The sequence below is a fragment of the Tetrao urogallus genome, assembly GCF_951394365.1.
Source record: "Tetrao urogallus genome assembly, chromosome: 16".
Classification (NCBI taxonomy): Eukaryota; Metazoa; Chordata; class Aves; order Galliformes; family Phasianidae; genus Tetrao; species Tetrao urogallus.
This window is the reverse complement of record NC_136829.1, coordinates 11569573-11584021: the sequence shown is the minus strand read 5'-3', so window position 1 is coordinate 11584021 and position 14449 is coordinate 11569573. Positions and strand designations below refer to the sequence as shown.

Sequence of the window (14449 nt, the reverse complement as noted above, 5' to 3'; positions counted from 1 at the left end):
GTCTCAACGTAAGTCCTCTGCCTCTTTGTTTTACATGCAAGAGGCAAAAAGCCCTTCAAGAATTTGCAGGGTGCTTCTAATTGCAGCTTAAAGCTGATCTGCCTTGCAAAATGGAGCGAAAAACGTCCATGTTGTTCGTGAAAAGGAATCACCACTGAAGAATCACTAAATTTTCTGCTGTTCCTCCTCCTCTCCCCACCTTACAGATACACTGCCAGTGTAAAACAGGAAGATGCTTTTTCCATGCCAGCTGAGGAGTGAGGAGCCACGTCAAGCAAAAGCTGCAGGTCTAAGCATAGCACTGATCTGCGGGTCAGAAGTTGGAACGCAGCCTCCTGTTCTCTTGACTAGGGCTTGTCCAGTCTAATAACCACAATTTAAAGGGCCTGATCTTTTAAAAGGGGGATGAACCTGTGACTTACATTGATTTTGATGGGTGTTGTGGCTGCCTGACCGTTCCAAAGTATTTTATCCTAGCATTGTGACTCCCTCATTTCAGATTGGAGAGTTGCTGGAGGTGAAGATAGCTTGTCTGTAATACATGGGGTTCTGGATGTCTAGAGACTTAATTTTTGAAGTACGCATCTTTGTGAATGTAACAGAGCCACTTTTAACACTAGAGTAAAAAACGGACCTTGCTGCCAACAAGAAATTGCAATTTCTTTATGCTATTGCTGCAAAGGGAATCAGACAGTAGAGGGAGCACAAGTTAGCACTCACTTTCCCCCGTGCCATGGGCTAGCCACGTTAATTGTATGCAAAACAGCTAACAGAAATGGAAGAATGGAAAGGGGCAAAGCCATGTTGGTTTGTAGCATGCTGGATGTGGATGAAAGGGTTGGAGGTAGCAGGTTAAAAGCCTGACTATTAGGGAGGAGAAGCTAAATATGGCATCTTAATACAGCACGTGGCAAGGGGCCAGATCTGTTAGTTCATAGATCTTAAGCTGTTTCCAATATTTGGGTTTGAATAGGATTAAAAACCAGAAGAGGAGATTTTTCTGGGTCTGCTTTCAACAGAGATGGAATCTCTGAAGAGCAATTTCAGTGCTATGGAATCTAAACCCAAATTCCAGTCTTATATGACCTTAGCATCCAAGCCGCAACCCGACATCATTTCTCTGTCTGTCTGTACCAAACATTTGATAACTATGCTGTACAAAATCACTTGCATGCGACTAAAAAATGTAGTTAGGTGGTTGTGGCTCCCTGGAAATAAAACCTAGCTCTCTGACAGTTGATACTTAGAACAAGAATGGTGTGCAAATGTAGCTGCTACCTCTGGTTTAAGAAGACATCGCCTCTCTGAGGTAAGATGTTCCTGTGCTGTGTGTTAGACGTGTTTGCGTTATGCAGCACCAGAGCGAGGACTGGTTGCTAACATATAAGATTTGTGAGGAATCAGCTGCATTAATGACTTTGTTATAAGTGAGGATATAAATGAAAATTACATTTATATAACAGACTTTCCAGTATAGAAGCCAAATTTTGCTGGCTATAAACACTCAGAAAGCTTTACCATGAAAAATTACAACCATCAGGGGTTAGACATTACATTTAGAGAAAATGCAGGGCAAGGCACATGAATCTACTGCTTTTTTATCATGTTTTTCCAAGTGGAATGACTTGAGCTAAAGTTAACTTTTTACTACTTAAGAAGATTATGTGGTTCATAGAAAAATAATTCAAACTGCTTAATTTTTAAAGCTTTTTTAATAAGAAACCTTCAAAGAGGTTCATTGTAGAGTAGTATTCAAGCAGTGTAGGTAAGGTAGTTAAATATTCCCTCACTGAAATGTAGTTTGAACAACAGACTTTCATGGCACCTATACAAATATTTCTATAGATTCTTATCTGCAAGAATAGCAGCATATTTCTTTTTTTTTTAATTAAAGATCATTATAATTGCTAATGTATGATTGTTTGGGGGCATATGTGAGTCAAAGTGTGGTTTAGCGAACACAGTTCTTGAGAACACCTTAATGTTCACTGAGTCCCTCCTGTGCTGTAACCTCTGTGCTGAATTAGCACATGGGCCCACGTGTGACGTGCCCCATGTCCTTGGGTAGGAGAGGAGCACCTCCAGGATGGATAAAAAAGCTGGGAATCAACCAAGGAGCAGAGTTTTGTAAGACAGCGACCGTTTTTCAAAGATGCTGATGAGTGGTTTGGGAAAGGAACAAAACAAAGAACCATTAAAACCAAAGCAAAGGGGCAGAAGAGGGGTTCAAATTGTGAAGGGGAGATGCTCTCTCACCGTGAAGCAGAATGTTCTGGCAAGGGCAGAGGCGGACTCATGGCTGCTAGCAAAGGCGATGTCAGGACAAGAGGTGAATTCAAGCCTGTTTCGGTTTTTTTCTGTGTTGTTTTTTTTTTTTTTTTCCTTGCTTATGACTTTGTTGGCTTTTTTGTTCTTGTTTGAGAGGAAGTTGGGTTTTTTGTTTTTAAATTTAGTTATTTATGATTAAGAGGTTCCTTTGTTAAACCAATATTACTTTATTTTGTAATCCTTTAAGGATGCTACTGGAAAACCAGAGTTTCTCACAGCCAGTATACCCTGGGGCAATGTACCTGAAGAGCTGTCTCCAGAAAATTGGGCCATAAGTGTTGATGTGCCCAGATATGTGGCTTGTATGATGGGGTGTGCTTCGGCTCGGGTCTTCAAAGCTAGTTGGTGATGATTCATTTGTGATGCATATCTGTCCAGGCATGAGAACTTGATGCAATAAAAAGATTTCTTACTCAGGTATTAAGAGACCATAACAATTACAACATGTTACTAGGGCAGGAGGTCTCAAGTCATGTTAGATTATTACTGTCACGTCTTGCCCCATCTTCCTGTCTGTGTGCAGACCAGTTTGGTATGTTGGGATCCAGCCAGTGAATGTGTGGACTTCCACCACCTCTCACTGAGTCACTGCAGGTTTCAAATTGATGTTTCTATAGAGAAAGACACTTGGGCAGTGAGATCTTGGACCTGCAGTCCATTCTCTTAGATAGTGGGAGTTGTGCTTCAGCACTTTGCATTCTTCATTTCATAATACAATAATTCCTTTACCAGAGAGCTGAAACTAAGAGAGTTCTTTTGTTCATCTCAGGCAGGCAAGGCTCAGACAAGGGAATTTGTAGCCTTTGTCACTTTGTACACTGAAATCTGTTTAAGGGTACAGTTTTCAGGCATGATAGCATTCTTTCATGTCTTTAGTGCACAGTTTGATTCTGTAGTTTGTGTATTCCAGATTGAGCCATCATAGCTATGCCTTCCCAGCTTTTGGCTTGTCCAGCGTGGGTTGGTGCAGTCACTTCATAGAGTCTGAATTCCATTCTTATTTTGGGGGGTTTTGGGTTTTTTTTGTTTGTTTGTTTTTCCTTTTTTGTTTGTTTGTTTGCTTGTTTTTCTTCAAGACAGCTTTTAGGATGAAGAAGAAATCATTCTTGTTCCCAGGCTGAAAGCGGGGAGGTGGTCTGTATTGGTAGAGAGTGGCAGTTCTGTTTCTGCTTTGTGGCCATCATTGTTTGACTGAACTGAGTCTCCCCAGCAGAGTTGAAGCTTTAGTCCATCATAAAGAGTATGCTATAAAACAAATGCAAACCAATCCTGTTGCCAAAATGCTGTTCACAGCATGAAACTGAGTTCTCATTTTGATGGGGTGTGTTTTCAGTGCGTCGCAGTCGCCGTTATCCCTTTTGCCCGTCAGAGCTGTGACTTATGAACTCCCTACGCAGTTCCTTGCTCAAGGAAAGCGAAAACAGGAAGCTGGGACTCCATTTTTCTTTCAAATGAATATTAATGGGAACTGTTCTGGGCTACTGCTCGGCTCCATGATAATACACATGGCCATTCATGAAATGGTGCAGACAGAAGAGATGATTAGGAATACAGAATTTAAGACTGAATTTTGAAAAGGCAGCACAGGAACTTCGGGCCCCAAAATATCCTCGTACGCTTTGGCTTTACTTCATGCTATCAGCCAGGATTTTCCTTACAGCACTGCAATATTCATAATGAAGAAATAAATCCACCCCTTCCTGTGTGCCTCACGACACGCAGCGCTGTGTGTGCTCAGCACATGTGTAGTTTTGATAAAGAGACGTTATCGAGACTGAAATCATTTTAAACAAAACAAGTAATGTGGCTGCCCAGCGCTTCCTCTGGAAGTGTTCCCTTGGACAAAAATCGTCCTTAACACTCTCATGTATGGAGTTAGTATATCCCTCAGTAACGCCTGTTCGCAGAATGAGTGTTTCAGGGTAAACGTCTGGCTGTGTGCTTTATATATAGGGTGTGAAGTTCAGCCATGCGGGAGGGCCCTGCCTGCAGCCTGGCCGGGGGGCAGGCCTTGCTGCGCTCGGTGTGCAGCCTGGGTGCCATCCCACGGCTTGGGGCTCTCTGTGGGCATGGGGCGCTGCGGCCACCGAGGGCCTCGATGTGGGACAGCGGTGCTGCAGAGCCCTGGGTTCCCTGCCCCATGGCGTGAACGCTGGGCCGGCTCCTTGGCTGATTTGAGGGCAGGGTGAGCGTCCACAGAGAGCTGTGAGGCTGCGGGTGTCCGTGCGAAATGTAGGCTGTGCTCGCAGAGCCCGTGGCCGTTCGGTGGGGCTGCTGCGGGCTGCCGGCTGCCAGCAGCTCAGCTGTGTGCTGTTTGCTCAGCAGAGACGAAACTGCAAAGAGCCGATTGCTTGAGGAGCAGATCGGGCGCTCAGACAGTGTGTGCATGGGGCGTTGGAAAAACAAATTGGTTATTTTAACACCAAAGAGCAGAAAGCAAACCTGGAGGTGATCTGCAAGAGAGCGCGCTGCTGGGTTTCTGCCCTGTTTGATACTTTATGGCGTACAAAGAAAGATTGAGAAGTGTGGAGGCTTTTTTTTTTTTTTTCCCCTTAAGTTTCAAAATAAAAAGTATCTTTGTCTGATACTTTGCAGCAAGCATGCTGGTTCTGGCTTCCCCTGGTCTTGCTGCAAGGCCTGTGGGAGAAGGGCTCAAAGAATACCAGCAGCTTTCTCAGCGTTTTCATTAAGAAAAGCAGTGTCTTAAGAGAGGCCGCTTGCTCATTTAATGTTCTTGAGAATGTCTGGGTTAAAATAGGTGTTAATAAAAAGAAGGCAGTCTATTAAAATTGCTTCCTTTTTGAATAATCTCTGTATGATGAAATGTATAACTGAAGGGCTTAAAGGTCAAAAGTGAGACCAGGGCCCCTTGGTTCTCGATTCTGTGCAGACATGTCGGAAGCGAACAGCTTACAACCTATGTGACAGAGGCAGATAAAAGAGAGTTGGGAAAAGAGGCACAGGAGGGGGAAGTGGCTCTGCAGGGTCACGCACGGAGCGATGGCTGTGCTGGATCAAACGGCCCACGCCAGGTCAGCCCTTCTGGATCTCGTCCCTCTGTTTAATCCCCGAGCCCACCTCCTTCCCTTGGACGTTTTTGTTGGCTACTGTGAGCGTTTGAGCAGGCCTGTGAGCAGGGTTAATTCAGACGTTGCATTTGAGCAGAAGGGATGCTGAGGATATGCCCTGTGCTGGGTCTGTACATGAGCAGAGCCTGCACCACTGCTTCTTTTAATGTAGCAGAGGCAGCGTGTTGGGACTGGGGCTCCTGGGGCTGGGTCCACAGCCTGGACTTCTGCCTGCTTATTGCAGCCCTGGCCGGTGTCTGAGCTGCAGCAACAAGAAGAGTCTTCCCTCGCACACCTAAAGGCTGACAGACAGTTGCTTGTTTTACATACCTTGCTAAAATCTAGATAAAACCACCGGAAAGACTTAGCGGGAGCATTGGAAAAGGGTCTAAATTCTGCAAGCGCCCGAGGGGATGTGGGGCACCCTAATTTAACATCAAGGCACTTAAGAAGTACTGATGCTGTTAGTTTGCCAGACAGCCAGATTCTTCCAGGAAAAATAGGGTACAAGAGACCCCTATTCTATAATTGTATACTTGTAATCTGTGTGTGATTTAAGACCTAGGCTTAAAAGTTTTCTATGTAAAGAAAAAGATGGGGGAAATACCCTTTTTGAAAGAGGATGCTTTCAGGCCTTTTGCAGTGCAGGGAAAGAGGGAAGAAATCACAGTTCTGTTGCTCCTTGCAGGCCATCTCTGTTAATGGCTCCTGGTATTGAGGGTGCTGTGGTTTGCCAGGACTAAAATGTAAAGTCATTCGGAGTGCGAAAACCTGATCATTCTATTAAAAGAAAAAAAAAAAAAAAGAGAGAGGAATGTTTACAACCCATTAAAACCTGTGTGACAACTTAACAAAAACTGTTTCAACAATCCTCTTATTCCCCTTCCTGCTATCTCCATAACATGCAGTGCACGTTGCTGGTGCCCTGCACACAGTGCTGTTGGAGCCATGCTGGGCACTGCGGGCTGCTGGCACCGCCCTGGGATCCAGGAACCTCCTGCCCTGCTCACCTCGGGCTGGAGAGAAGCCTGGGGCTGCTTGCTGCCTCACAGAGCTCTCTGGAACCTGGGCTTTAGCCTCTACTACTGCTGCCTCTGTGGGCCTTGTGACCTGGGCATAGCAAGAATTAGAACAGAATAATTCTTTCCTAAAGGAGCAGGTCTGGCGTGAATGTTGACAAATATTGAAACTAAATCTGAGAAACGAGATGTTGCATTTTTATTTTTATTTTTATTTTTGAATCAGCATTCCATATGTGTTATGCACAGCTCGGATGTGCTCGTACTTTTGTTACATAAGAGCTGTTTGGTTTTTTTGTGAAGTGCAGTGCAGAATGCATGAGCAGCGAGGAGTATCACGAAAAAAACTGCAAGAAAACGAGGAACGCAAGTAGTTGAAAAGCTGTTACTCAGTATTTTATTTCCATAATCCCATGAGTTCCTTAAAGTTCCTTTTAATGTTTCTGAGAAAAAGCTTCGAAGTGAAAGGAGGGAGGCACAATTTTTTTTCCTCTGGTTTAAAGGAAGGTCTCGGTTAATTCTATTAGTAGACTTTGGGCTTGTTTTTATTTAAAAACAAAACAAAAACCCCTCTCAAGTTTAGAATTTCTGTATGGAAACATTCTTCTCCTTTGCCAGAGAGGGAAGTATCTCGTTTTCATTCTGTTTGTGTTGGAGTATCTGTACTTAAATGTTTTGTGTTTGTTCTTTATTGAATACATTAGTGGTGCATTAATTTCTTCCTGACAATGCTGGTTTTATTGCACTCAGATAGGCCCGCTCTTTCCCATATGACAGACAAACTCGTCATTCTGCTTGGTGACCCTGCTTTGCCCTCCTGGGCTTTAATTGATAACGCCTTAATTTCCAACCTGCTTTACCTTTTAACGCTTTTTAAAGTGATTTCTGTTCTGATCACTGCAGGAGAAACAACAACAACCAAAAAAAACCAGGTTGGATTCCTACTCCAACTCCAATCTATTTGCTTTGTTTTTCCTTTTTTAGATTATTGTTTGGCTTTAGTTTGCTTGCTTCTCCTTTAAACAGGCTTGGGATTACTCAAGGGTTCCTTGTTCAGCAGGCCAAAGGGTAATTTGGAGACTTTGAAACTGTCTCCCTTTTTATCACCAAGTTTTGTTCTTCCAAGAGTCCAAAGGATTTTGTGGGCTGATAGCTGGAGGAGATGCCTCCTTCTAAGGAAGGCGTAAGCTGCCGCCCGGATCCATTGCACGGCGCCGCTGCCGGGCCTCAGACAGATGGGAAAAAATGGATCCAAGTCTGAACCGGAGCCTTAATTAACCCTCATATAACACTAATGAAAAGACTGAGTTTATTGGGGATTAAATGCACTGAGATCACTAGATGAGACATTCAACAAAGGCCCGCAGCTCTGCTTTCCGAAAGCTAGAAATACTGAGAGACTTCAGAGCAGAGAAGTAACCAACAAATAGCGTGCACTGCTACAAACTGTCCTTTAACTGAAGAAGTCCATCTGTGCCGGAGATAATGCTACGTTTGGAAGAAGGAGGGCTGTCAGGGCTGCCAGCCCGGCGTCGGGAGCTTCCAGGACAGCAGAACAATGCCTGGAGTGGTGTGGGCTGCGTGAGAAACATCACAGCTATTTCTGCAAAAGGCTGTAATCCTCAGAGGTGCTTTTTCAGCACCTTCCTAATATGAATTTACTCACTGCTTTCTTCTTTATTTTTCCCAAAACTTTAAATCCTTGGAAAAGAAATATTAATTAAAAAAAAAAACAACAAAAAAACAAAACAAGCACTAAAACCAAACCATCCAGTCCTAACAAACAAAGAAAAAACCCACTCTCTAAAATCTTACTTTTTTACAGGGCCATGCAAAGATTTCAAATGAATCCCACAGTGGGGAAGAGCAGTCGTTTTAAATAAAAAGGCAAGGTGGAAATATAGTTCTGCAACAGCAGATGCTTGGTTGTGGGGCACAGATGCTCAGTGAGCAACGAATGAAGCTCTGTTCCCCTGGGGATGGCACACTGCTGCGGTCAGCAGCTCTGCCCCGCGCTCCTCGGTGGGGAGCAGGCACACAGTGTGAGCAGCGGTGCAGGAGGTGCCTCAGTGCATGGCTGCAGCTGCATTTTCAGAGTAGCAGGGAATTGCTGTGTGTTTGCTGTACATTGATCCACACACCTGACAGCTTTAAGTAGGAGAGCATTTCTTCTGTCTTTTGTTTTTTTTCCGTGCACACCTGGCTCTTTGTAGGTGCACCCTGGTGGCACGGAGAAGGAGGTTACCAACTGCAGCCTGGATTTTTAAGTGGAAAATGTCTAAATCAGAGACAAAAGTGTTGCTGTAAGAACCATTTGTTTCATGTGTTCTCCACGTTAACTGGGCTCCCTATCCTTCCATTAGAAAGCCTTGCTGAAAATAAGCTGTTTCCTATGAACAGAAACAAAGGAAATCGTGCGGTTAGGTCACCACTGTTGCTTTTACTTTTTGAGCTGAAAATGTTGTCCTCTCTGCAGCAGTGGGAACTGCTCTAGATGCTGTTCCAGTACAGGACAGGCTGACAGCCTCCCCAGAGCTGCGGTGCCATTTGACTCTGGTTGCTAAGGGATGCTCAAGCGTGATGTAGTCTCTGTCTTTCCTTCCAAATGAACACACTGGTTTGGTCACAACTCCACCCCCACAGCTCACAGCCAAAAGTTTGTGAGGTCGTGTTCTCTCTGGACAGCATGGTCCCATAAGCAGCTGTGCAACTGTGAAAAATAATTAGCTGATTGGCTTTTCTGTAGGCTGGGGCATCCAAAGTGCTCAGTACTTTCAACTTCCCAACAAATGTGGATTGTTTGCAATAGGAAACAGGGTTATTTGTCACCCTGGAGGGTTTAGGAGGCATTGTGTTATAAGATGAACGTCCTGATCACATTTCCTGTGAATGCAAAGGGTAACTAGTGAACCCAAATTAAATAAAGAATGGAGAGGCACTAAATGTCATGTGTCAGAATATCAAAATCTAAACTTACAATTAGCTCCAAGAACAACTGCTGCATGTACATTGTCCAGCCAGAGGTTGTGAATTCCCACTTACCCGCTCAGGTTCCTCGTGCTGTGCAGGAAGGCAGACTGCCACAAGAATGCGTTACAACAGCTCTATGCAACAGACCATAAAGTATTAAAATAGGAAAAAGAACTGAGGATTTTCATCCTTAGAATGTAGAAATTAGGCCAGCTGGGTTAAAAATTAAGTAAAGTTACCAAGTAGATTGAAGTGGATTACAGGTGTATGAAACCTTCCCGTGCACATCCTCCACCAGCGTCCCATTAAGATGTTCGTAAGTTCAAGCAGTTCTGCTGTCTCTCCCTGCAGTCTGAGCCAGCAGATTCAAGTCTTCTAATGAATGTCTCTTTCACCCACTTCCACATTCACGTTATCTTGCGATTTTGGAAAATATTTCTGCCTGCCATGCAGCAGTGTCCTTTGACACTCTTTAGAGTACTATCAGTCCTCAGACAGATTTGTATCATTCAGGCTCTGCACTTTACCAGTGCAGGGAGTTAGGGGTCAGGCTTTGCATGCGCTTCCCCTTCTGAAGGCAGTAGTCTTGTAAATAACCAAGAACCTCAGTTTCTTGAGGTGGAAGCTAATGCCACTTGTTCCATGGTTTCCTCTGAAGACACATCATCAGCATTGTGTCGTTTAAATATGCAAAAAGTATGAGGACAATTAATGTTTTGGTATGCCTGCTATTCAAATGGTGCTTTCTTACAAACAAAAAAAAAACCATAGCAATTAATGTCTTGGAAAGATCAATCAGTGCCTTATGTCTTGTGTCGTACACTTCAGAAGTCTGTAACTGTCAGAAGGTTTAACAGTTTGGAAGCAAGGGTTGTTGGTTTTACAGCTTACAGCCCTCTTCATACTTGGTAACATTTGAAATACGGTGATCTAATTCTTCACCCATCATAAGCAAACAGGAGTTTTGTAAGTGAGCTGTGTTTGTTCCTCCTCCAGCTGCCTCACGCTCTGCTCAGGCTCAGAGCACAGCAGTGCAGAGCCAGACCTGCTTTGTGCTCAGACAGCGACCTGCGCTCCGCTGGCACCTGTACAACAGGACTCAGTCAATTCTAAGCGTATTTCCTGCTCCCCTTTCCCTGCTCTAGCTCTGCTCACTGCTTGTGAAGATTTGAGCCCTTTGTGCACCTCCAGCAATGTTTTTTTTTATCTTGTTTGTGGATTCCTTTGTGAACTGCTGGAGGCCCGAGAGCTGCTCCCTTCCCCCTTTCGCGCTGGGGTTGGGGCACATTCTCCCCTCTGCCCGAGGTGGCAGGTACTGGCAGTGCTGCATTCCCTTCATATCTGCTGCCATCAGAAAGCAGGGAGGTTTTATAGTTTTCAGTCTGAATTCTGCAGTATTGATTCTTTTATATCTTGTAAATGTCACAGTTAAAATACGGTTTAATAATAACTACATGGAAATAATACCAGTAAATACAAAAACCGTAACAGATACAAGGAATTATTATAATCTTTATTTCAAGTTAACGGGCAATTCTGAGCCAAGTTTCTCTGAGTCCTTTGGAAATTGCCTTGGCGTAAAACACTCAAAGGCGGCAATGGGAGTCTCCAAATCTCTTAGGCCCTGCGTTCCCCAAAGCTGTAGCATTTAAAATCACAGGGAAAGTCCCAGTAAATCCTCTGAGGCTGAGGCTTGGCCATGGAGTCCCTGCTTCCCTGGAGGCCCACTCCTCTCCCAGCTCCGAAGCAGACGCATCTGCTGACACTGAACGTGACCTTCTGATTGTTTGCTCTCTTCACATAATTATTTTACTGTAGGTGGCTCTAAATATAGTAACCGGGTGACGTAAGAAGGTGTGTGCATGGGAATAGCATTGGGGATAATTGATGTTGCAAGTGGGGATAAGTAATTTATGTAAGGGACGTTTCACTAATCTCAGGTGTAGAGGAAAAACATCTGTGTGTTTTAAGGAGCCAGGAAAAGCACAAATCTTTGGTTTTTGAGCATAGCTGATAAGCCTCTGCATGAAAACTACTGAGCAGCTTATAGGATGAAGTTTCCAAAACTGTTAGAAAATAAAACGGAGGCGGATGGCTGGTGAGATGGTGGGTGGAAGCGCTGTGCACACCGAGCTGTGCTGTGCCCAGCCCGTCTGCTTCGCCCAGCCTGACCAGCTGTAAGTCGGCTCTGTCAGTCAGCTCCGTGTCCCAGGACAGTCCCGGGTGGGTGAGGGCAGCCCGGCGCTGGGCTCAGCAGCACTCACATAAGGGAGCATCGCCCCACTGTCTGCACGGTGGTTCTGTAGTGAACTGGGCGAACGTTCCGAAGTTCATCAGATGTGGAAATATAAGGGCACATAAATATTTAACGCAGTGAGGTCTGCGGGAATTACTCTGAATTACTATGAAGTGCCCTCGGGCACCGCCCCGTTAAAATCGATTCGAAACGTTACGACTTTAACCCTCCCCTCCCCAGAGCCCTGCAAATCTTTTTGGGGCCGCTCTCATCCGCGGCTCGTTCCATGGACGCTCAGCTCAGCCGCTTGCGGTGCAGCTCCGCGCTCGGCCCCGGCCCGGCTCTGCGCGGACCCCCGGCCCAGTTCGAAGAGGGCGCCGGCGGCGGCGCGGGCTGACGCGGCCGTCATGTGAGCGGTTCCGCTCCCAGCGTTCAGCGAGGGCCGCTCGCCCCACCCCGCCGCTCTGCCTCCTCTGCGCGGCTCAATAGGGGAAGAAAAAAAAAAAAAGAGAGAGACAGCCAGGAGAAATGCGAGAGAGAGGAGGAAAATAAGACAGGAGAAAATCCTCCCGTGAGAGGACAGCGTTTGCTCCGGGGAGAAGCGAAAGGGGCTTTAAAAAAAAAAAAATTCCCCTTTCTACTCCCGCTGTGTTTTCTGGAGAAGCCGAGAGGATTCAGCTGCCTGGAAACCTAATGTGAAAAAAAAAAAAAAAAAAAAAAAAAAAGCAAAAAGGAGGAAAAAAAAAAAAAAGCGGGGGGATCGGACCCCCCCGGCCCCGCAGGGAGGAAAGGAGCGGCGGAGCGGCGCGGAGGCTCCGACGAGGGACGGGGAGCGGCGGAGGCGCGCGGGGACAGGCGAGGAAGAGACGTTTCCCGATCCTCCCCGCCGCGGCTTCGGGGAGGTTTCCGCGCCTGCAGCCCGTGCCTTGGATCTAAAGAGGATTAATTTTTTTTTCTTTTTTTTTTTCTTTTTTTTTTTTTTTGGGGGGGGGGGGGGGTGGGGGTGGCACAGAAGCTGGATTTTTTCCCGTGCGTGCGGCGCGGGGGGCGCGATTTCTGTTCCGCCTGACGGAGCCGCGGCCCGGCCCGGCCATCACCGAGCGTTCCGCAGCGCGCTCCGTCGCGGCCCCCCCCGGGGAAAGGTGCGCTGAGGGGATCGGCGCGGGGCCGAGCGGGGGGGGCGGGGAGGAGAAGCAGCTGCAGCTGCCGGGGAGGAGGCCCCGGCGGAGCGGCAGCAAAGTCATCGCCATCGGCCCCCCCTTGGTTGGCTCCGGGCTCGGCTCTCTCCATGTCTCTGGCTCTGGGCAGCGGCCGCCACAGCAGCGAGTAGGGGGGGAGGAGGAGGAGGAGGAGGAAGAAGAAGGCAGCCCGGGAGAGTGCCTCCCTCCCTCCCTCCCTCCCCCCGGCAGCCCCGGCCGCCTCCCGTCCCCGCGCCCCGCGTCCCCTGCCGCCCCCTCCCCAAGATGGGCTGCTTAGGGAACAGCAAGACGGAGGATCAGCGCAACGAGGAGAAGGCGCAGCGGGAGGCCAACAAGAAAATCGAGAAGCAGCTGCAGAAGGACAAGCAGGTCTATAGGGCCACGCACCGGCTCCTGCTGCTGGGTAAGGGGCCGCGGGCCGCGTCCTCCGCGGCGGGCGGAGGGGAGGAGGGCAGGAAGGCAGGAAGGAGGTCGGCGAGGCCGCGCGCGGTCCCTCTGCCCCCTGCCCGGGCGCGGGGAGGCCGGCGGGAGAGGTGGGGCCCGGGGAAGCGGATCCGCGGGGCCCACCCGTTCCGCGGGGCCGGGGGCGGCCTGCAGCCCCGCCGGGCCCGAGCGCTCGGCCGAGCCGGGGAGGTGGGCGCGGAGGCGGCGGGGCCGGGGGGGGGTCCGGGCACCGCCCGCGGGGGGCTCGGGCGGGCTATGCGGATACGGGAGCCGTTCCGCGCCGGGCGGGAGAGACGCGGGGCCGGAGGGCGAGTGGAGCCTCGGCGGGAGGAGGGCGGCGGGGATGCCGGGCGGCGGGGAGCGCCGTGCCCGAGGGAGCCGGGGAGGTAAACGGGGCCGGGCGCCGCGGGGAAGGGCGGCGCGGCACGAGCTCGGCGGGCCCGGGGCGCTGCCCGCCGCCCTCGGGGGCTGAGGGAGAGGAGGAAGAGGAAAGGAGGAAGTCGGGGAATTCTTGGGGGGGGACGCGGAGAGGATGTTGATCCCGGAGGGAAGAGCGGCGGCCGCGCTCGAGGCTGAGCGTGCGGGGCGGCGCGGGGCCGGGCTGCGGGCCGGGATCCGGGAGGCGGCGGCGGCGGCGGCGGTCCGCCCCGGCTGCGTGCGGTACGGAACAGCCGCTGCGGACCGCGGGTGGGGGTTACGGGAAAGAGAGGCCGGAACGGTTATCGGAGAGCGAACGCTCCCGCACTTACGGCTTCAAAGCGTTTGGGAGTGTTTTAACATAAGGCGCGATGAGGGCATCGCGAGGCTCGGCGAGCGGCAGAGGCCAGGCCGCACCGAGCGGGGAGCGGGCTGCGTGTGTGCCCCGACCGGCCGCAGCCTCTAAGTGCCCGTTTAAAGAGGGAGGTGTGACGTGCTGGAGCTGCGGCGGCACCCGTGGAGCTGAAAAGTCGCTCGGCGCTGAGCAGAAATCTTCCAGCGGTGCGGTTTGGAGTTCAGCTCGCAGCGAGCAGCCCGGCCTGCTGTGCTGGGACTGAGCGCTGTGTGCGCGGAGCCGTTCCTCACCAGCTGGATCGCTTCTGTGACACGCAGGGGCTTCCTTGGATTTTTTTCTTTGTTTTCTTCAGTTCGGGTGACTGAAAAATTGTTTGGATCTTTGCGAATAAAATGCTGCAGGTGCGTAGCAGT

The 14449-nt window shown here is 48.8% G+C and overlaps 1 protein-coding gene across 2 annotated transcripts in view; it reads left to right on the top strand.

Annotated features, from left to right (window-relative positions):
• The window catches only part of GNAS (GNAS complex locus), a gene marked incomplete at its 5' end in the record, with an annotated part of 128874 nt that overhangs the window by 34513 nt on the left and 79912 nt on the right, over positions 1–14449 (top strand). Inside the window, one exon of one of the 2 annotated variants that reach the window (XM_079543454.1) lies at positions 13085–13223. The exons of the other annotated variant lie outside the window; for it this stretch is intronic. Within the exon in view, the coding sequence (XP_079399580.1) occupies positions 13085–13223 (139 nt within the window). Of the gene's footprint in view, positions 1–13084; positions 13224–14449 lie in introns of those variants that run through there. 2 annotated transcript variants of the gene reach the window in all.